The sequence below is a fragment of the Pollicipes pollicipes genome, unplaced genomic scaffold (assembly GCF_011947565.3).
Source record: "Pollicipes pollicipes isolate AB1234 unplaced genomic scaffold, Ppol_2.1 Scaffold_4881;HRSCAF=5763_pilon_pilon_pilon, whole genome shotgun sequence".
Taxonomy (NCBI): Eukaryota; Metazoa; Arthropoda; class Thecostraca; order Pollicipedomorpha; family Pollicipedidae; genus Pollicipes; species Pollicipes pollicipes.
This window is the reverse complement of record NW_023596576.1, coordinates 56,204,088-56,230,800: the sequence shown is the minus strand read 5'-3', so window position 1 is coordinate 56,230,800 and position 26,713 is coordinate 56,204,088. Positions and strand designations below refer to the sequence as shown.

Below are 26,713 nucleotides of genomic sequence, written 5' to 3'. Positions count from 1 at the left end.
CTTGCAGTGATCCTTGTCGCAACTTTCTCCACTGGATGGTGAGGAACATCGATGACACCAAAGCCAATGTCTACCACACGATTGCCCTACTCTGCCATCAGGATGGGATGTCCGAAAGGCAGGGTTGCCGGAAAGCCGGTCAAGTTCATCGTCTTTGACGGAGACGCTTGCAAAAATGAGGGCGATTCTTGGAAGGAGGAATGCAACACCTGCTCAGTGCACGCGGGGGCGTGGTCGAGTGCACCAAGAAGTTCTGTCAGCAGCAGAGGACAGAGCGTCCGCTTCGTCTCGCCGTTCACGGGTAAGATCACACATGTTAGCCATGTTGTGCGCCACTGGTGTGCCATTGCTTCAGCCATGCTGTGTGCCACTGGCATGCCATTGCCTTAGCCACGTTGTGCGCCACTTGCATCACATTGCTTCAGCCATGTTGTGTGTCACTGGCATGCCATTGCCTTAGACATGCTGTGTGTAACTGGCATGCCATCGCCTTAGCCACGTTGTGCGCCACTGGCATCACATTGCTTCAGCCATGTTGTGTGTCACTGGCATGCCATTGCCTTAGACATGCTGTGTGTCACTGGCATGGGATTGTCTTAGCCGTGTTGTGCGTCACTGGCATGTCATTGCCTCAGCCATGTTGTGCGTCACTGGCATGGCATTGTCTTAGCCATGTTGTGCGCCACTGGCATGTCATTGCTTCAGCCATGTGCTGTGTATCACTGGCATGCCACTGCCTCAGCCATGTTGTGCGTCACTGGCATGCCATCGTCTCAGACATGTTGTGCGTCACTGGCATGCTATCACTGCCTGGTAGATGTTCGTCGCGACGCGGAAGTGAAGTGCCATATCTGCCATTGGCCATGTTTTGAATGACTGGCACAAGTGTCCGCGACAGTTGCACATGTCTGCTTGTCGTGATAATATCACGTGACATCAAGCCTTGGATCCATGGAGTCCTGTAGATATTGGAGCTTATAACACAATGATATGGTACGACAGTGTAGCGTGCTGCAATTGATAGGACTCAGTGACGATTGGTGTGTGACGATTGGTAGGACTCAGACCAGAGCCCGGACCATTCGAAGCCCTGTGTGTGACGATTGGTAGGACTGAGGCCAGAGCCCGGACCATTCGAAGCCCTGTGTGTGACGATTGGTAGGACTCAGACCAGAGCCCGGGACCATTCGAAGCCCTGTGTGTGACGATTGTAGGACTGAGGCCAGAGCCCGGACCATTCGAAGCCCTGTGTGTGACGATTGGCAGGACTGAGGCCAGAGCCCGGACCATTCGAAGCCCTGTGTGTGACGATTGGTAGGACTGAGGCCAGAGCCCGGACCATTCGAAGCCCTGTGTGTGACGATTGGCAGGACTGAGGCCAGAGCCCGGACCATTCGAAGCCCTGTGTGTGACGATTGGCAGGACTGAGGCCAGAGCCCGGACATTCGAAAGCCCTGTGTGTGACGATTGGCAGGACTGAGGCCAGAGCCCGGACCATTCGAAGCCCTGTGTGTGACGATTGGCAGGACTCAGACCAGAGCCCGGACCATTCGAAGCCCTGTGTGTGACGATTGGTAGGACTCAGGCCCGAGCCCGGACCATTCGAAGCCCTGTGTGTGACGATTGGTAGGACTCAGACCAGAGCCCGGACCATTCGAAGCCCTCTTTGAGCCGGCATGCAAGGATGAGCGCAGTTGGTGATAGTTAGTCGGTTTAATTGGCGCCATTGGACGAGCTCCCTCGGCTGGAAATACATGCCGTTATTTACACAGATACGTGTATTGGATGAATTCCCAGCAAACTGGAAACTACTGTCTTTGAGCTCATCTTCCATGCGTCAGCACCGTCCCTGAGCCGGCCTCCGCACAGACTGTCCCTGCAGCCCGCCTCGTGCCGTTCCAGCGGCTCAGGCCGCCGCCGCGTCCGCACGTCTCCTGGGTGACCCGGCGCCGCGTGTCCCCAGCCCTGACGTGCACGCCCGGCCAGCGGTGGGATCGACGAAGTGCGACAACACCTGCTTCTGTCCGGACAGCGGCCACTCGGCCTGCACGCTGATGTCGTGCCCTCCCGGCAAGCGGCCCATGGTACCCGTCAGGTGCGTGCGGACCGGGGATGGGACGACCGTCGGGACCGGATGGTGAATGTGTCCACAGGGGGCCGGCTGCCGGGCACCAGACCGGCTATGGGCTCAGTTGTGGGACTCGGCTGCCGGTCAGTCCCTGTTTTCCATAAGGTCCAGTGGCAGCCTGACCTGACCGCCGGTTACCGGCCAATGGCAGTGACTGACGACCGCTGACCAGGTCACAGTTCTCACGAGAAGCGTTGCTTCGCAACGGGCGTTCAGACACTAATGACCTTCAGGTACCTTTCTGGCACTCGGGTACAGGTTCATGTCTCTCGCGAGGTGCGCTCGGAGCGCCCAGACACGATCTGGCCGGCAGTCGAAGGAATCTAAAAATGTATTTGGGGCTGGCAAATTTCGCACCCTACTGGCCAGGGCTTAAGTCCAGCCACCAGGTCTCTCCAGCTGCCTTCTAAAAATCACTACGTTTGGCTTCGAAACAGATCCTCACTCAGTTTATCAAGCAGGATTCTGAATCACTGAGGCATATGATTCACATATACTCCGTGGTTCTTTGCACGAGTTGCGTCAAACAGCCTTGGCGTTCCGAACGCGATCGGTGGCTTGGATGGTGAGCGGGAGGGAGGTGTTTACTCTTACAGTGCGGGAATTTGAACGGACTCCAAAACAGTTTACATGAGAAGCGACTTTTTCGCACTCAGTGTGAAGCACACGCCGTCTGTGATTCCGTTGTTCTCGCGAGCTGACTTTACTGCGACGCCTCCCGCGTCGTGTTTGTGAGATGTACCAACACGGGGGGGACCTGGGAGCTCCATAAAGCAGGCAATTAAACACCATGGTCCCATGCCTCTCAGCGAGCTCTTGTTTCTGTTTATAAACCCGAGTCTCTCGGCCTCACTGCTTATGGCACGCTAAATCTGCTTTATACCAGAAGGCACATAGCAGACTGTTTTGGGAGGTCTGTACTGAACAGTGAACTCGTCTGGGTCAGGACGTGATAAGTGAAAGTTTCGCCTCGGCTTGCTTATCAGCGCACACGAACAGGAACCTACGAGCGACCCATGCAAAATGGGTGCTATTAACAGGTTTTTAGTGGTCTCGTAGTTTTGTGGGAGGGTATGTGAGCAGTTCGTTTGCGCTGTTAATGTGCTAGTGATGAATTGTAAAAGGAACCAGCGTATTCTGCATTAAACACAGCATTCTGCATAAACACAATATTAGTGATTGAACAACGCAACAAACACGATCAAAATGACGGTTACTGTGCGATCTTGTTTTTCTACACGAAAAGCGAGCATGCGCTTTTGCTGAAGCTCCAAACACAAGCTGTCCTTTGCATAAAGTCTGCTTCCAGAGGCCTGTGGGCATAACTGCGCTGTTTTCACATATACCACCCGCTCATGTTCGAATGCATCCCTTATCAATTATAAATACCTACTGCTGAACCTTGTTTGGGCGACAAAAGCAGAGCCAGCTCTCACTAGACGAGACGAGCCCCCAGCCTTCCCTGTCTCGCGATCAGCCTGACCTGGCGTCTGACACTGCTCTGGCGCACCGCCCTCGGGCAACAGGTACATCTACGCGGACGGCGACGCGTGCACGGACGAGGGCAGCTCGTGGAGGCACGACTGCAACATGTGCCGCTGCCTGGACGGCCTAGTGGTCTGCAGCTCACGCCCCTGCAGGCAGCAACTGCTGCGCGCGCCTCTGCTCGCCGGTGAGGGGCAGCGGGCGGCGTGCTACCGGCTGGGCTGCTGTCGCAGGGGCGGGTCGAGGAACATCAGCTTGGGGGGGGGGGGGCGGGGGGGGGCTCCCCCGATGCATCTTAAACTCTGCCTGATGGCTGTTGGGTTTTGGTACAAATTGCCATTTTTGTCGCTGTTGAAACATCGCTCCCAAAAGCTACGTGTTGCTAGTTCGTTGTGTGGGGATACATTCGGTCGTCAATGTTTCGTGTCGATGTTTCGTGTCGATGTTCCGTGTCGATGCAGGATTCGTTTTCATCGTCGTGGGTGCGGCTGAGAATTTGCCCCAATATCGCTGTGTATGCTTGATGTCACCATATAGTCGCCTAATTGCTTAAATGTTGCTGCAGACGTGTTTACGTTAGTTCGATGCTGCACAGGATCAGAGCCAGATTCTGACAAGCAGTGCGAGGAGGACAAGGAGTGGACAGACGAGTGCGACAACAACTGCCGCTGCTCCAACGGCGGGCTCGTCATGTGCACGCTGAAGGTCTGCGCCCCCGGAAAACAGGTCAGTCACCCGACAAATCACCAGTGTGAAGAGCCTCCTGGCCCGTTCGAACCATTATGATAATGTGAAATTAAGCTGACTGGTAAAAACAAGGCCATCTGCAAAGAGCCTGCCTACAGCGCCGTCCCCAGTTGTTACCTGCTGGTGCGCTGGTGGAGCTTCTCTGGGTCCGAAAGAGTCCAGAATCAAGGGCGGCTCGAGTTTCAATTCACCCCTGGGCTGATGGCGGACATATCCTCTCACTGAAAACGGCATGCAGTGATACCATGCTCAGGGCGGACGAGGAGGTGTCTGACCCCGTATCCGGTTCACTGACCCACACACGGGATCCCGTGGTCGCCGCGTCCGTCGCGGTGGCAGCCCACACAGGCGGGCCACTGACCGCCGCCGTCGCCAGGCGGGCCGGCCGCTGAAGGTGCTGCCGCGGCTGGGCGAGCCGTGCGAGGACGGCAGCGGCACCTGGCACGACGACTGCAACGCCTGCCAGTGCGTGGACGGCGTCACGGCCTGCACGCGCGGCGCCTGCCGGCAGCGCCAGCAAGAGCGCGACGGCGTGCCAGGTGAGCGCGGCGTCACTCTTCTCGCTCTCCACGGCCCAGTGTGGAGCGTGGGGTTCGAGGGCGTGGGCGGCACAAACTGTGCAGCTGCGGTGCGGCGATGGCGGGTCAGCCCCAGGGTGATGGGGCCGGGAGTCCCAGAGAGATGATGACATTAGGTGAAGCTATTTAGACGAGGCCGCTCTCTCCCGCACACAGATGCTGGTTAAACTTTTGGTCGATTGTTCTATGTCTTGGCGGAATTGTGCACGTTATCTTTGCTCTGAACACTCCAATGGCGAAATACCAGCAGTTCTGGAGTCACCATAGCGCGTGTGCACGTGAGACCCGTGCTCTGCTCGGCAGCCGCAGAGCGCATCACAGCGATGCTCTGCACGGTCCCTGCGCGGTCCGTGCGCGCCTGACCACTGCGGTGGGCCAGCCTGCGCAGCCCTGCGCGGTCCCTGCGCAGCTCTGCGCGGTCCCTGCGCGGTCCCTGCTCGCCAGAGCCCCGCGGTGAGCCAGCCTGCGCGGCTCTGCACGTGACCGGACCTATCGCTGACGCCTGTGTCATCCACAGTACAGCAGTGCCGCCCCGGCTCCAGCTGGCTGGACGAGTGCGACAACATCTGCAGCTGCAGCCCCAACGGCGTCTCCTACTGCACGCTCAAGGCGTGCCCGTACGGCCGCCAGTACGGCGTGCCCACCAAGTTCGTGTCGGCCGTCAACGACACGTGCACGGAAGAGGGCGCCACCTGGCGGCAAGACTGCAACACGTGCAGCTGCACCGAAGGTCGCGTCAACTGTACTGAGGACATCTGCCAGGAGACAGGCGTTTCAGCCAGGTTCGGACCTCCAGGTCAGTGGAGGTCAGCGTTCAGTTTTGAACGTCTGTATTAGCAGAGTCGCATCCAGCTAGGTCTCATGTCAAGGCCAGTGAGGGCAGAGTCAGGTTTGGATTGTCAGGCGAGGCATGGTCGCGGCCAGGTCTAAACCTTGGCGTTAGGAAGGGTCAGGAAGGGAGGAGAGACAGGTATAGTTTTTACCTTCAGGTTATTGAGGTCAGGGACAGGTTTGACCGTATAGATCAGGGAGGTCTGGACCGGATTTAGACCTCCAGGCTAGTGAGATTCAAGTCTAGCTTCGAACTCCATGGTTCTTATATTCCTGTTAACTTCATTGTCAGCGTTCGTGAGTTCTGCGTGGATTCCCGGGCCACAGTCATCAGTGCTGTGGGACTGTCCGTGTAATCATGCCAAATTGACGCAATACTATTGGGACTGTAGAAGTGATCTATCATGTTGGTTTGAGGTACGGTTTTTCTCAAATAAACCTTACATCGACCATGAAAGTGTCACTGCTTCCTCGTGACTGAAAGCGATATTTGCCGTCACACAACCCGCTCGTGCTACGTGCGATGAGGTACTGCACGTGGTTCTCAGCTTTGAATTCAGTGCCCTTTGTTGCGTGTGACAGGGATTCGTTGCCTGCCCGGCTCCAAGTGGACTGATCAGTGCGAGAACACGTGCCGCTGCACTTCGTCCGGCCAGGCCGCCTGCTCCCTCAAGGCGTGCCCGCCAGGAAAGAAGGTCAGCCAACTCCTGCCGTGTGCTCGTGGTGCGGCATGCCCCACCTGCCCTGCAAAGGCACAGCTTTCGCCGACCGGAGCTGTTGCTTAAGGTTGGCTCCTGCCAGCTGTTAGCTCCAGCTGTTAGCTCTAGCTGTTAGCTCCAGCTGTTAGCCCCAGTTATTAGCTCCAGTTGTTAACTCCAACTGTTAGCTCCAGCTGTTAGCTCCAGCTGTTAGCCCCAGTTGTTAGCTCCAGTTGTTAGCTCCAGCTGTTAGCTCCAGTTGTTAGCTCCAGCTGGCTCCGCGTTACTCCAGCTCGGCAGCCTGACAGCCAAGTGATGCCAGTAACTGAGCCCATTTGGGCATTAAAAGCGTGTAATCTTTCCTAAAAATGCTGTAATAGTGGAGGGTGTTGCCTGAGTGGCGCAGTTTTGGTGAAATGCCGGTGAGAGGTGTCCGATGTTCGCGGGTGACGTGCAGCGTGCGGTATGACAAGTTATGTGCCGCGCAGGCCGGTGAACGGGTGGAGGATATTCCGAAGGCAGGGGACGCGTGCGACGCAGAGGGCCGCACGTGGAAGGAAGACTGCACTCGGTGCACGTGCACCGAGGGCCGAGTCCAGTGCACCGAACAGATCTGCACCCCGATGGACCTACCCATCCGTGACGAAGGTCAGCAGCCGCTTCCCCTTGAACTTCCTGGTGCTCGTCACCAATCTGGGCCTCGGTGCTGCTCGGTGAAAGAGGAGGTATATGTAACTCAAGTGGTAGTGAACTGGACTGAGGGTTTCAAAAAAGTCATAGTAGCAACTCGCCAATCCTATGTCTGTATGCGAGCAGGTGGCGCCAGAAATATGACCCGTTCCTTGAGCATACTCAATCGGCATACTACCCCATTCACGAGCATCGCCACACCCGTCGAAGGTCTCCCTCTGATTCCTGCCCGACGGACCTCGTTATTGGCTCCTCTGCTCGCCGCAGGGCCCTGCACGGAGGACGAAGAGTGGATCGACGAGTGCACCAACCGCTGCAAGTGCATCGGCGGCGAGCCGCGCTGCACGCGCCGGCCGTGTCCGGAGGGCGGCCGCCCCGGCGTGCCCGTGCGCTTCGTCGTGCCCGACGGTGACACCTGCGACAACGACGGCGAACAGTGGAAGGATGACTGCAACACGTGCCGCTGCCAGGGCGGCCGCGTCTCCTGCACCAAGAAGGCGTGCGTCGGCTTCGAACGGGGAGGTGAGGTCGGGAGACGGCCCTGCAGGCACGTGTGCGTTTTGGAGCCTTAAGCGAAATGCCCGGAGGCCTTCAACGTCTTTCTTTATCCCACGCGCTGCTCAGCTTTTCATAAAGTTGTATGTGTGTGTTTGATTGTAAGTCGCCCAATGGTCCAAAAGGATATGTCAGACGATATTTTTGTCATTACTTTCATGACTCCCCCCCCCCCCCCCGTGTCCTGGCTAACTCCGCCGACATCCTGACCCTGGCCCTGCCCGCAGGTGGTAACAAAAAGCCGGGGGAGTGTCCGTACGTGCCTCCGGGAACGCTAGGATTCTGCTTCAACGGCTGCAACGGAGACGACATGTGCCCGGACGACGAGAAGTGCTGTTCCAACGGCTGCGGCGCCTTGTGCATGAAGCCGGGTCAGTCACGCGCTGTTCTGCTGCGCCTCGGGCCGTCGCTCACGCTGACCAAGGGACCAATGCGGAAGGGTCAAATGGCGGATAGGCCTCTTCTTCTGCGTCGGCCAGCTGAACGACGATGGCACGTGATTTTTGACGCGCACTCCGCACCTTATGTGCGGAGCCCTCAGTCGCTCAGCCGGCGATGGTGGTGTAGGGATGGCTTATCGCCGTCGGTCTGAGTTGCGTGGTGCGATATACCTCGTTTGTGCACCGTGCATGCTAGCATTTTTTCGATACCGAGCTCAGGCGCCTTTCCAGCGTGCCCAATGCATTTCCGCCGTTCACGGCCTGCCTTGTCTGCCGCAGATACGTGCCTGGAGGGCATTGCCTGGGAAGAGGACTGCAACACCTGCGCGTGCATCAACGGAGAGCCGGCCTGCACGAAGAAGCTGTGCGCCAAGGAGCAACCCCAGTCTGACGCCCCGGTCCCGCAGGCCAACGAGCGTGGTGAGAGCTGGAGCAGGCCCGGTATCATGGTATGGGCTCGTGTCTTACTGGCTGTATTCTGTGCCATCGGTTTCAGTACGTGGCTCAGTGCCCTGCGTGTTTGCGTTCCCGGACCGGCGGTCGGCCAGCATCACACGGCCGTGCTTCGGCATGCCGCATGGGTCTGGGCCGTCCTAGGCCATGATCAGCTGTAGACCGGGGGGCCGCGTCACGTCACGTGACTTATGGCGTAACAGGGCGAGTCTGACGGATGCAAGGAGGGGGGGGGGGGGGGGGGAGCTGCAAGCGTGAACCGAGTGCCAGCCATGCAGACATATTTGCTATCGTGTGACACTGTAGTGTGAGCGCGACCCGTGCGCCGACGGGGCAGACTCGCCGATTTGTGTGCGTGTGAAATCGTCCTCAAATTATCGCTCATATTGACAAAGTGGGGTCAGTTTTGTTAGTGCATCGCCTTGTCCACTGTGATATTTGAATATGAGCATTGCAGGAGGAACCGAACATTGATGGGGCTCATCAAGCGCTAAACACCCGACCGATATATTATCCAGAACGTCATCTATTCCAAACGTTTGGACGCATGCTCGTGCTGATTTCAGCCACCTGTCTCGAGGGCAGCGTGTGGAAGAAGGACTGTAACACCTGTGACTGCGTCAGGAGGTCGGCCCCTATGCACCAAGATGCTGTGTCCATCCAAGATCAGCTTCATCGACGAGGTTACCGGTGAGACTTCTGCTCCTCCTGCTCCAGCACTGGTTCACTTAGTGAACATATCTGTGTCACTGACTCATTGCACTGGCGCTGGGGACGGATGCGATGTTTGCAAAGCTCAGATGTCATGGACGCAGAGATCGGCCGTAGCGTGTATGCATGGTGTCTTGACGAATTCTTCAGAACATGTCTCCTACTTCTTGGGAACGAAGATTATGTTGCGCGTTTACTTTACAAAATACTAGCGAGAAGGAACTAGCTCTCGGAGTGCGCAAGTGGGAAACCCAAGTGCATACACACAGTTCAATGCATGCGCGGTGATAACATCTCCGGCCCTTCCTTTAAGGTGAATGCAGAGAGGACTCGGTGTGGAGAAAGGACTGCAACCGATGCCGTTGCATTGGCGGGCGGGCGGTCTGCACGTTGAAGCAGTGCGGACCTGGCAAGCCCAGCAACAAAGGTAGGGTCGACGCGGCGGTCGCAAGGCACGGGACAACACGGCACTGGTGTGGGCGACTCCGGCCGGCCCCTTTGTTTGAGGTTTCGAAATATCATTGTCGTCTTCCTGATATAGGGGAAGTATGTTGGACTCGTAACCCAGCGATACTAGGTGCGAGATAGGGGACTGTCCCATCTGACCCGACTGGCAGTGAGAGCTCATCTGGCTGGACGCCTGGACGATGAAATTAGCCCGGGGCATTTCTATTACAAAGTTATGGAAGGCCTTTCAATGGGCATCCGCACTGACTGCTGTCACGGGGCTCAGCAACGACTGGGCTCAGAGTTCATTGGGGCTGTTGGCCTTGTGCTATAGCACTGTAAAGTAACTCTTTTGTATACCAGTACAACAGCACTCCACGCCTATCTCGTTTGCGACGAGTTGTTCACAACTGAGGCTTGCTGCACGCGTAACCCTCTCTTCCAAGAAGTTTCACTCGGTGTCGTGTTCCTCTTGCGTCGCTTACTGTACTAAGTCACAACTTAAGGCTCTTGGCCTACGTAACAGACATCTGATGCTCATCGTTTCAAGATTCGTACATCTGCTTACCAAAGGCTATTGTGACAAATGCCCCTGTGACATCCACACGCAAGCACGCACGCACGCACGCACGCACGCACGCACGCACGCACGCACGCACGCACGCACGCACGCACGCACGCACGCACGCACGCACGCACGCACACACGTACGCACGCACGCACACGCACAATGGACACGGTGTTGGTGTTAAACGCACGCCATTCCCGCCGCAGGCGGCGCCAAGGAACTGGCGGTATGCGAGTTGCCGCCGATTGAGCCGGACAGCGATCCGTGCAATGGCTTCATTCGCCGCTGGACGTACGACGCAGCCGCCGGCAAGTGCCGACGCTACATCTACGGCGGCTGTGGCGGCACGCGCAATCTCTTCCGCACACGCAAACAGTGTAGAAAGCGTTGCGCCGCAGGTCAGTGGCGCGCGGTCGACGGGGCGAGCAATGCACGTGCGCGGCGCGTTTGCCTCGTTGATTTTTAAATAAGCTGTTGCTTTCTCGACTTGCCCCTTGGTGTTGGCGTTTTGCAGCTATCCGGACGCAGCTGGCGGTTGGTGTTTTTTGTTTTGTTTTTGGTTACCTCACGTTGGCACTCACGAAGTTAATGGCGTCCAGGAAGTAGAGCAGATGGATGAGTGCCACCCCAGGTGGGTGAGGTGTACATTGCATTCGTGTCACCGGTGTGGTTGTACTGAATTCTAGATTCACACCGATTCCATGGCCACACACAGTTCCGTGAGCATGGCAAATTCTCGCGAACAACCAGCGCGACAGCCGGCCCGGCGCGCAGGCCGACGTTTGTGGTTTTCCCCCTAGGTGGCGCGCAGAGCAGCCGGGCTGCCGCCTGCCGGCTGCCCGTGAAATCGGGCCCCTGCTTCGATGTTATGCCGCGCTATTACTTCGACACGGCCGCCGACAAGTGCCGTCAGTTCGGCTTTTCCGGCTGCGGCGGCAACGAGAACAACTTCCGCAGCCTCACGAAATGCATCCAGGCGTGCGGAGGCACCTACACCAGTGATGGTGAGATTCGCGCTGCGCGTCGACTCGAAGACTGGTGGCCTCCTGGCGGGCGCGGGTTTCCGTCGGATTGACCACACGATCGTGTGGCGCTGATAATCTCGTGAGTCGCAGCGTCAAGTTTGCTGCGTTCAGCCGCAGCCGGCAGTTCGCGTTCGCAAATGCGTTACGGACCTACCTAATTTTCATTTTAAAGGACTGGTCGAATAGACTGGGAGAGAGCTGAGTGCGCACTTACGCGCTCAGCAAGCAAGCGCGACTGATGGCTTGAGGGAGAGCGCGGTGTTAGCAATGCTTGATGTGATTGTGATCCAAATTATATCACATGTCACTTTATTGCGGCATGCTGGTATCGCTAGCACCAGGTGAAAGTCGGCACTCGAATACTTGGCCGGGAACTCGATAATGGAGACGACGTCTAAATCCTCGCCATCAAATCGGGCAGCGTTTCGGACGTAGGTGTCGTCAAGATTCCAGGTGTGCGTGTTATTTCGAGCAAAGGCAAAAATGGCGCGCATTTGATGCGAATGTGTTTGTTTTCAGACAACCAATGCGACAGGAGAAGGTGTCCGTGGTCCCTGTACAAAAATAACCTGGATAAGGGCTGTGAGCCTGTGTATGAAAACCAGGCCTGCTGTCCCACGCGGTTTGACTGTCGTGAGTATACTGCTGTCCCACGCGGTTTGACTGTCGTGAGTATACTGAAAATACTGCTATGACGTACGTCAAAGTATGTATGCACTTGTCCAGCAAGCATACCGTAGATATGCTAAGACACAGTGAGGGGCAACTTTATGCACCGGGCAAGCAACCAAGTAGTCGTGTTCGTGGATGTATATGACCAACGGTGATTATATATATATATATATATATATATATATATATATATATATATATATATATATACATGACTGTGAAGGAGGTAAAATGACTCCTTACGCACCTTGAAATACCACCTTGAACTTTCGGACACTTCTGTGCGGAGGAAGCCGGAGCTTCAGGCCGTACGTCAAACTCACATCATTAACGTGCCAGCAGGCGCCGAAATCTCAGAAGTGTTTCCGACCCTGTCAACCCAGCCAACTTGCCGTTACCGAACCCAGAGGGGCGGATCCGTCCTGACGCCGCCCGCCGTCCAAACTGACCACACCCTGACGCCGTCCGCCGTCCAAGCTGACCACACCCTGACGCCGTCCGCCGTCCAAGCTGACCACACCCTGACTCTGTCCGCCGTCCAAGCTGACCACACCCTGACGCCGTCCGCCGTCCAAGCTGACCACACCCTGACTCTGTCCGCCGTCCAAGCGACCACACCCTGACGCCGTCCGCGTCCAAGCTGACCACACCCTGACGCCGTCCGCCGTCCAAGCTGACCACACCCTGACTCTGTCCGCCGTCAAGCTGACCACACCCTGACTCTGTCCTCCCGTCCAAGCTGACCACACCCCTGACTCTGTCGCCGTCCAAGTTGACCCACACCCTGACGCTGTCCGCCGTCCAAGCTGACCACACCCTGACGCTGTCCGCCGTCCAAGCTGACCACACCCTGACGCCGTCCGCCGTCCAAGCTGACCACACCCTGACTCTGTCCGCCGTCCAAGCTGACCACACCCTGACTCTGTCCGCCGTCCACGTTGACCACACCCTGACGCCGTCCGCCGTCCAAGCTGACCACACCCTGACGCTGTCCGCCGTCCAAGCTGACCACACCCTGACGTCGTCCGCCGTCAAGCTGACCACACCCTGACGCCGTCCGCCGCCCAAGCTGACCACACCCTGACGCCGTCCGCCGTCCAAGCTGACCACACCCTGACGCCATCCGCCGCCCAAGCTGACCACACCCTGACTCTGTCCGCCGTGCCGCAGCCGACGTGCGGGACGCGGGCAGCGACGACGCCTGCACGTACCGCGGAAAGCGGTACGCCGCCGGTGAGCGGGTGCCGGCCGCCAGCCGGCTGGACCCGTGCAAGCGTGACTGCGTGTGCGCCAGCAACCCGGGCTCGGGGCCGCAAATCGACTGCGCCGAGTTCGACTGTCCGGCCGCTGTCTGGAACCAGATCTCGGCCGGCTGCCTGCCGCTGTACCTGCCCGACCGCTGCTGCCCCGTCGACGTTCAGTGCGGTCAGTGGGGCCCGGCCGCTGCTGCCCCGTCAGCGTCCAGTGTGGTCAGTGGGGCCCGGCCGCTGCTGCCCCGTCAGCGTCCAGTGCGGTCAGTGGGGCCCGACCGCTGCTGCCCCGTCAGCGTCCAGTGCGGTCAGTGGGGCCCGGCCGCGAGCGCGGAAGGGGGGGGGGGCTGTCGCGGAGGGCATGTCTGGTGTACGGTGCTGTGTGGTCACCAGACGCTCCTGCCAGCTTTGGCTGTGTGAAACGTGTAGTGCATTGTGTGTACTTGACGTCGGATGTCGCGTTGCTGCGGAGTTTCCAGGAAAATCCCCGCGAGACAGAGAGGACTTCCCATCAGGCTGGTGGAGGCTGCTCTGTTGCGCAGCCTGACCGACTTAGCCAACGCCTGCGCCCGTCCGCAGGCTCCCGCAGGCGCCGCTCGACGGACATCAGCCTGTCCAGCCAGGGGCACACGTGCCAGGCTGACGGCCTCACGTACGTGGAGGGCGAGCTGATGCCGACTCGTGACGACCCGTGCGTCACGTGTGTCTGCACCACCGAGTACGAGGGCCCTGGCGGCCCCGGCTGCCGGTTCAACGACTGTCTCGACCAGAACTCTCGGTCAGTACTAATAATCACGCCTGAACCCAGTGGGTGCCACTGCATAAGGTGGGGGCAGCACCGGTAAATTACATTTGGACCCAGCAGAGCTGGTCGTAGTACTAGCAATGGCTAACCCGCTTCTCGATCGACCGTCCTTGCTGGAGGTGTCAGCGATGTTAAATGGCCTCTTTGCTGAGCCTTGCACGGTCCGCTGCACTGTTGCTGCGGGGGCATTGTTGCGTGTTGTGAAGATGTGGAGGTCGCCAGGGCGAGTGCAATGCTGAGAGGGTGACCCTCCGTTGCAGCCGGGCGAACAGCGAGTGTGTGCCAGTCTACATGACAGACGTCTGCTGCCCCGTCGACTGGAAATGCCGTGCGTACCCGGAGGAGGATGCAAAGGACGCATCCAGTCCTACAGCGGTGTACTGCCTGTTGACCGTTACCTGGAAAAAGCCGCCTTGTCCTACGGAGCAAATTTCTTGACGTGCGTTGTATTGGCGCAGATCCTGATTTTTCTGCCTTGGCGTGTTTGTTTGCATATGTGGCTGAGAGCTGACGCGCGCGCCGGTATTTCAGCGTCCGTAGCTGTAACACGGATGCGCCCTGTTTCAGCCGAAGATGTGGCGTACAGGGCCCTCTCGGAAACTTCAGAGCTGCTAGGTGAGCCCGTGAGAGAAACTAGTTAGCTGCCAGAAACGTCGGACGCTCAAGGAAAAGGATTGGTAAAGCAGCGGAAGGAATGGTTTCGAGCAGCTTCCATTACCGTGTTTAAACGGACAAAGATGAGTAGTTAACCTACATTTACGAAGCGTTTGCGTGTTAATAAGATGGAATCTCTCACCGTTCCAGAGATCAGCCAGGTGGAGCCGTCTTGTTTGCTTCCGAAGAACAGAGGGCCCTGTTCGAGGACTCTGGAGCGTTTCTTCTTTGACACGGAGCAGCAGCGCTGTGTGCCGTTCGTCTTCAGCGGCTGCGAAGCGAATGAGAACAATTTCAAATCTCTGGCGGACTGCAATGCGGCTTGCGACAGGCGGAAGTCTGGTGCAGCCTCCTTGGGCGGCAATCTGGGTCAGTGGTCGCGGCAATTTGGACACCTTTCGCCGTCAGAAGGCTGGTCCTGGTGACTTCTCTCAGCCGTGCCTGTCTGAAGGCTGTGTGACGCATTATTTTCTGCTTAGTTGCTCCTGTGTGTACGTGATCACTATATGGTCGCACAGTCTACATGGTCTGTCCGCTGAGCTGCACTCTGACCATTATGCTCCGCCGACCAACTGTTTCGAATCCAGTGCACTTCACCAACGTGTTCTGCAAAGGGTTTGTGCGCTGTGTTCTGCGCATCAGATCCTACAGATTTGTGTTGTACTGGCCAATGTTTCTGACCCCTGATACCTGCGGTTCCGTTCCTGTGCACTCTGTGCTCTACAGCCCAATGTCCTTGATCTTTGTGCTGGGCTGTCTTGAATTTTTTACTGTTGTGTTTTGAGACTCGTTGTCCCAGATCTATGGATTGTGCGACCCAAGTGTCCCGGCCTGCCCTTCGGCTTGTTCATATCCTTTTAGTGGTGTATTACTGGATATCGGTTCCCCTGATCACTGTCTTTGTTGACCTCTACCCTCTTTGTTCCACGATCTAATGTCCCCGGCCTCAGTGTTCCCAAGATAATTCTCTCTGGCCTCTATTTTGTGTGGACCTGCAACCCTGACCCTGTTCTGCGGCCCTGTGTCCCTCACCCTTTTATTCGGCGGCCCAGTGTCCCGTACCGCTTTGCTTTACGTCCCAGAAGCTCTGACCTCTGTTTCGTGAAGTGCAGTGTCCCTGGCCCCTGTGTTTTGTGGCACAGTGTCCCTGATGTCTGTCCTGTGTGGCACAGTGTCCCTGACCTCTGTGTTTTGTGGCACAGTGTCCCTGACATCTATCTTGTGTGGCGCAGTGTCTCTGATGTCTATTTTGTGTGACGCAGTGTCCCTGACCCTGTCTTGTGCGGTGCAGCGCCCCTGACCTCTGTGTTGTGTGGCGCAGTGCCCCTGACGTCTGTTTTGTGCGGCGCAGTGCCTTTGACGCCCATCTTGTGCGGTGCGGTGTCCCTGATCTCTGTGCTGTGCGGTGCAGTGTCTCGGACGTCTATTTTGTGCGGCGCATTGTTTCTGACGTCTATCTTGTGCGGCGCAGTCTCTGACATCGATCTTGTGTGGCGCAGTGCCTACGACATCTATATTGTGTGACGCAGTGTCCCTGACCTGATACTGTGCGGTGCAGCGTCCCTGACCTCTGCGTTGTCGGATGCAGTGTCTCTGGCGTCTATCTTGTGCGGCGCAGTGTCCCTGACTTGATCTTGTGTGGTGTAATGTCTCTGACGTCTATCTTGTGCGGCGTTGTGTGGCGCAGTGTATCTGACGTCTATCTTGTGCGGCGTTGTGTGGCGCAGTGTATCTGACGTCTATCTTGTGTGGCGCAGTGTCTCTGACGTCAATTTTGTGCGGCGCAGTATCACTGGCCCGATCTTGTGCGGTGCAGTGCCTATGACATCTATCTTGTGCGGCGCAGTATCACTGGCCTGATCTTGTGCGGTGCAGTGCCTATGACATCTATCTTGTGCGGCGCAGTATCACTGGCCCGATCTTGTGCGGTGCAGTGCCTATGACGTCTATCTTGTGCGGCGCAGTATCACTGGCCCGATCTTGTGCGGTGCAGTGCCTATGACATCTATCTTGTGCGGCGCAGTATCACTGGCCCGATCTTGTGCGGTGCAGTGCCTATGACGTCTATCTTGTGCGGCGCAGTATCACTGGCCCGATCTTGTGCGGTGCAGTGCCTATGACATCTATCTTGTGCGGCGCAGTATCACTGGCCCGATCTTGTGCGGTGCAGTGCCTATGACATCTATCTTGTGCGGCGCAGTATCACTGGCCCGATCTTGTGCGGTGCAGTGCCTATGACGTCTATCTTGTGCGGCGCAGTGTCACTGGCGTCGGTGAGCGGTGGCGCCTGTCTCCTGCCGACCAGCGCGGGCAGCTGTTCGGAGCGCCTGATACGGTTCAGCTATGACTCCACCAGCGGCGCCTGCACCAGCTTCGAGTACGGCGGCTGCGGCGGCAACGCCAACAACTTCGTCAGTCTGGAGCAATGCAAGAACACCTGCGTCCCAACGGACAGTCAAGGTGACCCACGACTGTAATGCCTTTTAAAAATCGCACTGTAGGTAGCGAGCAGGCGTCATGAGCTAGTACTGTTCGAACCCAACCTGTGTCAACCAAGTTGGTAATTTGGAACGACTTAACCACTAATTGCAACGGGAGTTGTCTGTGTTAGATTATCAACACGGGAAATAATCAGTTAAGGTTCTTGAGGAAGCTTAGTTCGTACGGCAGTTTCGAGTTTTGTCACCTTTCGTCATATGTTGTACACTGAAATGGGCTTTTCGAAAACCATGTGAGGGTCGAAATGCGCATAAGCTTTCTTGACAATTTTTAAGTGCTTCTATTCGTTGAAACTTACACAAGTCATTCATGGGTCACATGGTGCAGATCTCCAAGCTTGTGCATCGTCCGCGGATGTCGAACGCTCCAAGCACTTTGTGACTAGTTTTGCGGAAGGATTGAGACAAGGTATTCGTATTGTGGATGGTCTTGTTGTTTGGGCTAACGTTCCCGTCTGGTGTGTTGATACGCATGCAACGTATCGGCCATTTGACTCTCGGGCCGTTGTCAGGTGCTGTTTAGCCCCCAGGTGTTGTTTGACTTTCAGCCCCATACACGTCACGGGCCGAGTTCTGTCTTCAGTATGGCTGGGATTGGAGCCAAGGTCTTCATTTTGTGAGTCCAGTGCTTTACCAACGGAGCCAGCAGGGAAGGCTCTTCCCTGTCAGCTCAGTAGCTCAGTTGGTGGTGAGCCAAACTGACAAAGAAAGCCCTTCCCGGTTGGCTCAGTTGGTAGATTACGGGACTCGCAAGTGAGAATTCTGTTTTGAATCTTAGGTATGCCAGTGAGACAATGCAGGTTGTGACGAGAACATGGCCGAAAACAAGACATAATCCAGCCATTCCTAGGACTCTGACGGCGGCTGGAGCGTGAAATGACCGAAACGTTGTGTATATACTGGCACACTAGACGAGGACGATAGTCCGAACAATGATTTCGCCTTTGATTCTTTGTGCCTGCTGACCAGATCTTACAGATGCCACACGTCCTAGCGCTTGGTGAGCTAAGTAACGGGTTCCGCGCCTGTCCGCTCCAGACTTCTGCCTCCTGCCGCCTACTTCTGGGAGCTGTGACTCCGTTCTGTTGAGATACTTCTTCCACGCCGAGTCGGGGGTCTGTGAGAGCTTCACTTTCGGAGGCTGCGACGGCAACGCGAACAATTTCCTCACAGAAGAGGAGTGCTACAACAAATGTCAGCCAGGCTCGATGGAAACCAAGCGCCGCCTTCAGAAAGGTGCGAGGGCCTCTGTTAAATAGACCCGGATGGCACACGTTTGTTCAAAGAGAGTGAGTGTACTGTTATAATGTGAACCAGTCGATTGCCTTTTTCAAGACCTACGTTATTTGCAAAATTTCTGTCTTCTCTAACATTATTTCTTATGGGAAATTGGACTTGGGTGTCGTTTTTTGCCACTCACGTTAATTTTACGTATCTGATATATCATCAGTAAGCAACTAACCCTCACATTTAACTATTACAGCTGCGTGTGTCGAATTAATGACCATAGGCTATTTTCGCATCGAAGTCGTCGCTGCCATGCTGGTCAGATGCGCTGGTCGGAGTACGTTCGAGGCTACCGTGATAATACCACATAAAATGACGAACCAGTGCCGAGGCAATTCGGTCAACTCAGTTCGAAATGTCACTTGCCTGTGAACTTTCCGAAACACGGCGACGAGGCACGAACACTTTATGGCAGGCCAAATATGATAGCTGCATTACCACTGTTATGGAATGCCGGTTCTAATTTGACGGCTCTACGTGTGTTATACAACCCGTACATAATCGTTGAGGCGTCGTCATCAGTCCCAGAACCATGGCCCATGTCTTGTGCCGGTGAGATGATCACTTGATAAACGTCTGTCTTTTAGTATTCTTCTAATTTGAGAGTTTCGAGACAAATAGAATGTGACCGCAATATCGCATGCCTCAAACGAAGGGTTTAATAGTGTGACAGTGACGTGTAGCGGGCTTGGGGTCAGTTCTGTAAGAGATGCAGACGTAGATGTATTTTGAAAAATATTCGAAAATGAATGCGTCCGAATAGAACAGTGTTATCTGCGCCAACCCAATAGTTTTGAGGATCACGATGCCTGAAGTTGGCATTATGACTGGCTGGCTGTGTAGTGGCGCCACTCGAAACTATCAAGGATATCTGATGTCCCTGCAGTAGACATCAGCAGTAGAAGCGCCATGCCTCGCCTTCCAAAAATCAGTCTCGGTGTAGGTCATGAGGCATTCGAGGTCGAGTATCCTTGCTTCACCTGAGGCGTCACCGTCCCCGTTTTCAGTGGCGTCCACTTGCCTCTCGCGGCCCGATCCGGGCCCCTGCCGCTTCTTCCAGCAGCGCTATTTCTTCAGCTCTGAGACGGCTCGCTGTCACCCGTTCCGTGGCTGTATGGGTAATGGAAACAACTTCGCTTCGTATGAGGAGTGCTCGCAGGAGTGCGGCGTCTTGGTGCAATATCTGCCTGGTAAGTCCACCTACACCCGTCGCAGTGTCCGCAGTGGAATAATGTTGCTGGTGGATTCATCATATCCCAAAGAAGAAGCACATTGAATCATGCTTATGGATTGGCAGTTGAGCCTTTATAGCTATTTGCGCAGTGACTTGTATTTATATAACCACTCAAGAACTCTCGTTTCTCGCCCGCATACGTTACCTGTACGATACTTGCAGCGACCTTTGAAGCATCCAAACCCCGATGGCCGTGTACCTCACGCCCGTGATACTCTGGCGCGCGCCGACCAGCCACTCCATGACCCAAGGTCGCACACTTCAGACGCCGGAGCGAAAAGCACATGCGCCTTCGGCACCCAGAACGTTCCCCGCGGCACCTGGATCGACGTGCAGGACAAGTGCACCATCTGCGAGTGTTTGACGCCGCCCAAGCTGACCTGCCGCAAGCTGCACTGTCCTCAGATAGTACCGGGTGAGCATCTAGCCATGCCAGCGCCGTGGCCCGCTAAAACGCCCCTCAGTGAATCATATCCAGATTACTGTTTCGATTGCGAAAGTTGTAAAAGAGGAACGGTGAAGTTTTCTGAAGGTGTGTTGTTGACTGTTTGAGATTATGACCGCGTGCACGATGCAACATGAGCAGGCACGTTATGGCGTTAATGAAATGAAATGATAAACATTCCAGGACGAGCATATGCATGCGTGCACGCGTGCGTATTCAGGCAGTCATAATATAAGTCAAAAAGTCATAGTCATGTTCAAGCCGCGTGGCAGACTATCCTACAAACAGACGTCGTCTAAATTCAATCACGGCGCTATAAATGAAGCCACCGAGGATCGCACAGAGGCTGAGCGTCATCGCAGGTGCATTACGCTGTTGTGTAACCTCCAGACTCTATCGTTTTCTTTTCCGCGAAAAGACCTGACATGTGTAAATCACTCCGTTGCAAACACAGACTCCAGCCAAGAGCAGTGGTCCCATGGCCTTGGCTTTCCAAAGAACCCGTGCAGCGAGCAAAAATCGAAGGCGACGCGATGGTCCCGTACCGTGCACACGGTCACGCTGTGAACCCGTGAGACCTAGGGGCAGTTCAGCACACCCGCACCGCATTCTAAGCCCCGCCCGATGCGGACAGGCCCGCGGTAAGCCGCGCTGTATTCACGTCACTGTCCCTGAAGCCCGCGCAGCACAGCCCGAGCGCGGGCCTCGTGCAGCCCGTGGCGATGCCAAACGTCTGACCCGTTCGCCAGGTGGCTGGCCGCGGTTCGCGGTCACGTGGCCCGCCCAAACCGACCTGTCGGAGCCACTCCTCTAGTGCCAATGCTTTGGTTTGGTTAGACTAGAGCTCCCGACACTGCTTGATCATTTCAGGGCCAATGAATGGTCGGCCGTGTTCGAATTACCCCTCTCCGTGATGAATGATGTAGAAGGTGGGAAGCGCCGCAACCATGCTTAACTGTCCCCACGGCTGGGCCGTACCCGGGACGAGATCGCTGCGTGGGGGCGTGTGCGCTTGCGCGACCTCTCCGGCGGGGAGTGTCATCAGGCCTGTCGTGAAGCCAGCCAGGCTGACGCCCTCGTGGTGACTCGGTAAGACGGCGCGTCGCCGGGATTGAGCGCGAAGCCGCGCGTGAGGAGACCGGGGTGGACGCGCACCGTTTCAAGTGGCCTGCTGCGATTGGACTGCAGTCGGTGGACACTCCGTCGCACCCGACGACGACGACTTCGCTTACCTGATGTCATTTGGTGCTGTTTTTTACCAGGTCTAGAAGAGCTGTGCGAATACCGCCTGCGGGACCCAGGGGCGTGTTGTCCGGAGCTGGTTTGTGACGCTGCCGCCCCGGAGCTGCCAAACCTGGGTCCCGAGTGTTCCCTGGAGCTCTGCCATCTGTCGTCAGTCAGGCCAGGCTGCAGTACAATTTACCGGTCGGGAGAGTGCTGTCCCGAGATCGAATGCCTTCATCCCGAGCCGCAGCAAGACCCTGAAGGTGAGCTACGTGCTCTGAGCTGATAATCAAACTGGATGGTGACAGCTCGGGCTGCGGAATTAACTCGCGTGCTGACTTAAGGTGTTTTACAGGCGCAAAAGGCACTGCGTGGGCCAACTCACCGTAGTCCATGGACGTCACTAGAATCGTTATTTAAGCGATGCACATTGTGATAAGCATTTAGATTGACTGTGCCGAAATTAGACTTGTATTAACTCGGCACATCCTACCGATAACAATTCAACTTGAGCAACGCTGCATGATATCACACCGCACATCAATGGTAAAATAGCCCAATCGATTCGATCGAATTGCCCTACCGTCGGAAATCCGCAGCGGCTGAAAATGCTCACCCGGGCCGGCGACGCATGCGCAGAAGCCGGCCACCCAGCCAGCTCAAACTGGGCGGCCGAGAGGACATCCTCGCCGCGGCGCGCTGCGAGGCGAGAAGTGACGCATATACGCGCCACATCAGCATGCACGACTGAGGCAAACCGTTGCCATGGAAACAAACTGTGCGAACGCCTGAATTCACGCCCTTCCTGCCTCTCTGCCGCTCTGTCTTCCTCCCCACCCACCCCCGGTTACTACTACACACCGATTATTTGCGTGAGACGTTCGCTGCTGTTGAGTGACTCTACAAGCTTGGGCCACTTTTGGTTAAATAAAAAAAAACGCTTTTAGTCTGGTCAGTTGTGCATCTCTGAAAACTGGCAGTTGTCAGCATTGGGGGCTTGGACTTTTTAACAAGACCGTTATATGACCATCTCGCTGTTTTGTCCGCTTTGCCAGCCGTGTGATGCTTTCTATGGGTACAATTACGTATGGTTTGCCGCGTACAAGTACCTGATTGATGTCCCTGGGGATGCCACGCATTTAAATGGACTTCGTGCGATGATTAAACGGTAAATAGATATGTTCGTGCGATCCGGGTGTATTGATCGTTGATCGTTGGGGCCCGTTATAATTTTTTTTGTAAAGGATAAAGGAATCAGTTTTACCAAACCGGTCTTATCGGTGTTCCTGTTACCTCGTGATTGCAAAGATGGCTACAGCATCTAGTGGCCGAACGAAAGTTAAGTCCGCGTTCACCCAAAAAATGTTCATACTCTGGTCACGTGCTTCCGCAAGTTCTCATGGTGCCAAAATTGGAAGCACGGTTAACAGAAACCCGCAAAAATAACAAACCGGCTTCATCTCTCAAGATAGAGTGGCATCATATCGTTGGATATTGATGGAAGAACAATAATCAAAAATTCATGGTGTAGTTATAAATCGGGGCCAGGAGACAGGACAGGCTCACCGACGCATCGATTGCCGCTCTGCCCACCTCTCGGACAGCAAACACAATGAACACTATGAAGGGGTAGGGTCGGTTTGCCTTGTGATATGCTTCGCAGTTCAACTTTTGATTTCATAGTTCAACCACTGCTCCGAGATCACTTTGGCTTTTTCAGATGCATTTTGTCAATTCGCCCAATGCTTGCTGTCGTAATTGCGATACATTCTCGAACTCCGTGTTAACTTTCACAGATCTAGCTCGTGTATGACATTGCAGTCAATCTTCCATGTGCATGTCGTACGTTTACGTGCAGTTTGTGAAGCCGCCTTCGAAAAGTGTGCTCGTTTCGTCGGGCATTCCTCGTATGCGTCCCATTCCTCATGTTAACGGCACAATCAACACACGTTCCTCACCCGCCCGCCTCACGCACTTCCTCAGCGAGCAGGCGACCAGTCTAGCGCCGCGTTCTGCTACCAGCCATCGAGCGCTATGACGCCCGCGTTTCGCGTTCGTGCTGGACGCGTGCGGCCGCGATGTTATCTCGTGACACCAGTCTGACCGGTGGCTGGCGGCGCCGCGGCGGCCGCAAACGGCGCCGCTCGGCCCCCCATCTGGAGTCATGCTGCGTGCCGTTGACGGAACACGCACTGGTCGCCAAGGGGAACTGGGCAATGCAAGGCCGACGGGCAGTGCAAGGTCGATATTTTCCATTGATGCCGGAGCAGCCTGGTGACAGTTGTTAGCGCTGTACGCTAGACGTCGTGAATGACTTCCTGGTTGCGGAGTTTTGTTGGATTGCCTTGAAACAGACGGGATCACAACGCGAAGTGTCACTGTGGAGCGTGTGCAAGTAAAATGGGAGTTGAGGGGACATGTGTGTGGTCTTTCGAAGGCGAAATCTAAGTTATATGTGGTTTTTCCTGCTGGGAAGATAGCAGTTTGTGGACTAAAAATATACCTGTGCTCAAGACTTACCTCCATCTAAAGTGGTCACGTATGACGTCAATGTAGCATTGTGTTTCCTTGAATCCGATGAAAAATTATTTTGAAGGAAAATTATCAGTCAAATGAAATTCTACCACCAGCTATATCCATCCCGCGGTAGCTTTGATTCGGCTGTCGTTGTCGTATCCCGCTTGCACAATGTGTGCTACCTACAAACAACACGTCGTTCGGGATGGAAAACCCCTGTAGACGACTCAAACGAGGGCCATGCACAAACCCCTTCGATCTGACTGCGCAGCACAGCCACCAGCGGTAAATCTGTCCAGACCAGCTCCGCATTCTTTTCTCCGGTCCAGCCTGAGTGAAAATAAAAAGCTAGCGTGCAAGCATGACTCTGTGGGCCATGAGACCGATCATTTCCATTGTTTGCGCCAGCTCAGGCTGAGCCGGAGTTTCCGTGGAGTATGGTTCGGGCCTGTAGTACCGGGCACCGCTGACACCTGGCCTGGTTTTCAGAGGCGTACGTCTGCGAGCTGCTGGAGTGTCCCAGCTCGTGCCTCACCAGCCGGGACCAGTACGGCTGCGTGCAGTGCGACTGCCAAGCGGACAGTCAGGCCGCTGCCATCCCCTGCGAGCGCCAGTTCTGTCCCGTCGGCTGCGCCAGCCACTACGAGCACGGCTGTATCGTGTGCGAGTGTGACTCTCCGTCGACGCCGCCGCCGCCGGCCACCACGCGCCCGCCGTGCCCCGCTGTGACCTGCCGGCCCGGCTGCGGGTACAAGCGGGATGGTCGCGGCTGCTCCGTGTGCGACTGTCCCCCGCGGCGGCGGACGCCGGCCGCCTGTCCGCCGGCGGTCGCCTGCCCGGCCGAATGTCGGGAGACGGTGAAGAGACGGCTGCCCATCCTGCGACTGCGGCCCGGCGGACCTGGCCGACCTGGTGCTGCAGAGCTCGCGCCGCTGCCCGCAGCTGTCCTGCCCACCGCCCTGCGAGCTGACCGCCTCGGCCGACGGCTGCGGCCGCTGCCGTTGCCCGACGGCCGCCGCGTGCCCGCCCTGCCCCTGCCCGGAGGCCGCGGCCGCGCCGCCGCCGGCGGCGCCGACCGGTCTGGCGGCGCTCTCGGCCGACTGCGAGCCGCTGCAGTGTCCGCCGCGCTGTGACGTCAGCCTGGACGGCCGCGGGTGCCCGGTGTGCTCGTGCGCTGCGGCCGGCCGGCCCGACTGTGCCAAGGTCGTGTGTCCGGCGGGTTGCCGCGCGGCCGTGGAGCCGGCCTCCGGCTGCCCCAGCTGCCAATGTGACCTGTGCCCGCCCTGCGACTGCCCGGCCGCCCGCTCCCGCTGCCCGACGGCCGTGTGCCCCGCCCACTGCCCGCGAGCCTTCAAGGACGGCTGCCACTACTGTGCGTGCGACGGGGCCGTCCCTCTGTCGATGGACGTCTCCCGGCTGGGCTGAGCACCCAGAGGATGTCTTGTTACTGTGCACGCCTCACGCGTTCACGCGCGTGGCGCGTGGTGCGTGCCTGGCCTTTACGGGCTCGTAGTTAATGCTCTACCTCTGTCGAGATGATTCATATGTCTTTGATTACCGTGATAGTCACGCATAATAACTTGTGGCATTTGCTTCCACACCCTACGGTTGGAATTGCGTCATCGACGTGCTACGACTTGTAATTGAAGACCCCGAAAACAGAATAAGTTTGATTCCTGTGCCCGCCCTAAGGTGGCGCTCCCGCCCCCAATCATGCGGATCTTTCCTCACCTCTGCGGGCTCCGTCCCGGTCTAGTAATATCCCACCCGACTCGGCGTCAGCTCCCAGCTCCGCCAAGAGGCGGCACGGTGCATGGCGCCTAACGCTCTTTTGTGATACACGTGATAGCGCACCATGCCTATGGGGCCTCGGCACCGGCGTAACGCAAGACATTCCTCCGGCCTGTGTTCGCACCGTCGCCGGCGGGCCACCGGGCTGGCCGGGCGCGGTACCAGGGCGCGACGCGAGAGTCCGGTGCGCGCGGCGCGCTGCTCCTGATGGCAGGCGGGCCCGGGGATGTAGCAGTTCACCCGGCTGCCTCGGCACGCTTGTACGCGGCCGCGGGCCGACCGAGCTGATGTATCGATGTAGTAGACGGGCGCCGACAGCGGCGCTCCTCGCCGCCGACCGAGCTAAGTAAAATAAACGTTATCGACAGCCCGTGTCTTCGACTCGCTTAAGTGGGAATTGTGTGTCAAGCGTGCAACAAAACAAGTGCCGTGGCTCTCCGTGACTCATAAAATTCGTCTGACATGATTTCGAGTGGCTCAGTTCCATCTGTGCTCAATTCAATATTTTTTCTTGGCAAACATTCCCCATTTCCGTTGTTGGCAACACGCAACGCACGTGACCGCGGTATGGCACTGAGTGGTATTCCCGACCGCTGGGGGAGTGGCTTACTGAACCCTCAAAGCGCAACCTTGCGGCTACCCTGTGACAATACTTCCTTCGCTAAAAATGCGCAATCCTTGGATCTGAGAGCTGTGGATCCGATCCCACCATATTTGTATTTCATGGTTTCTAGGTGGAGCGGCATTTCCAGCCAGTAGCGTGCACTGACTATATCATGGCGCGCCGAAGCAGCTGGAGCTGGGTGCTGGCCTGTGTGAGCCGGAACGAGTCGAGGTAAGGTGATCAAGTGATAACTGTATGATGATGCCGATGAGTCATAGCGTGAAGACGCTTTATATCCTGTTTCGAAGAGCACTTTTGGAACGCTTTTTTCTGATAGACAAATATGCATCACAGTTAATTCTTCGAGGAGTAGCTG

At 56.5% G+C, this 26,713-nt stretch overlaps 1 protein-coding gene across 1 annotated transcript; it reads left to right on the top strand.

Moving 5' to 3' along the window:
• The first annotated feature begins 985 nt into the window (after positions 1–985).
• LOC119100629 (kielin/chordin-like protein) lies at positions 986–25,367 on the top strand. The gene is given in 29 exon segments (XM_037223705.1): positions 986–993; positions 1,964–2,095; positions 3,655–3,800; positions 4,209–4,339; positions 4,737–4,899; positions 5,456–5,734; positions 6,352–6,464; positions 6,956–7,115; positions 7,425–7,679; positions 7,940–8,083; positions 8,432–8,572; positions 9,172–9,227; positions 9,229–9,295; positions 9,630–9,743; positions 10,538–10,729; positions 11,132–11,335; positions 11,876–11,989; positions 13,199–13,453; positions 13,858–14,056; positions 14,344–14,411; positions 14,651–14,698; positions 14,888–15,106; positions 16,997–17,197; positions 18,274–18,471; positions 19,530–19,712; positions 20,022–20,171; positions 21,464–21,688; positions 24,432–24,927; positions 25,202–25,367. Coding segments are annotated over 29 exon segments (4,827 nt in total).
• Positions 25,368–26,713: the final 1,346 nt, after the last annotated feature.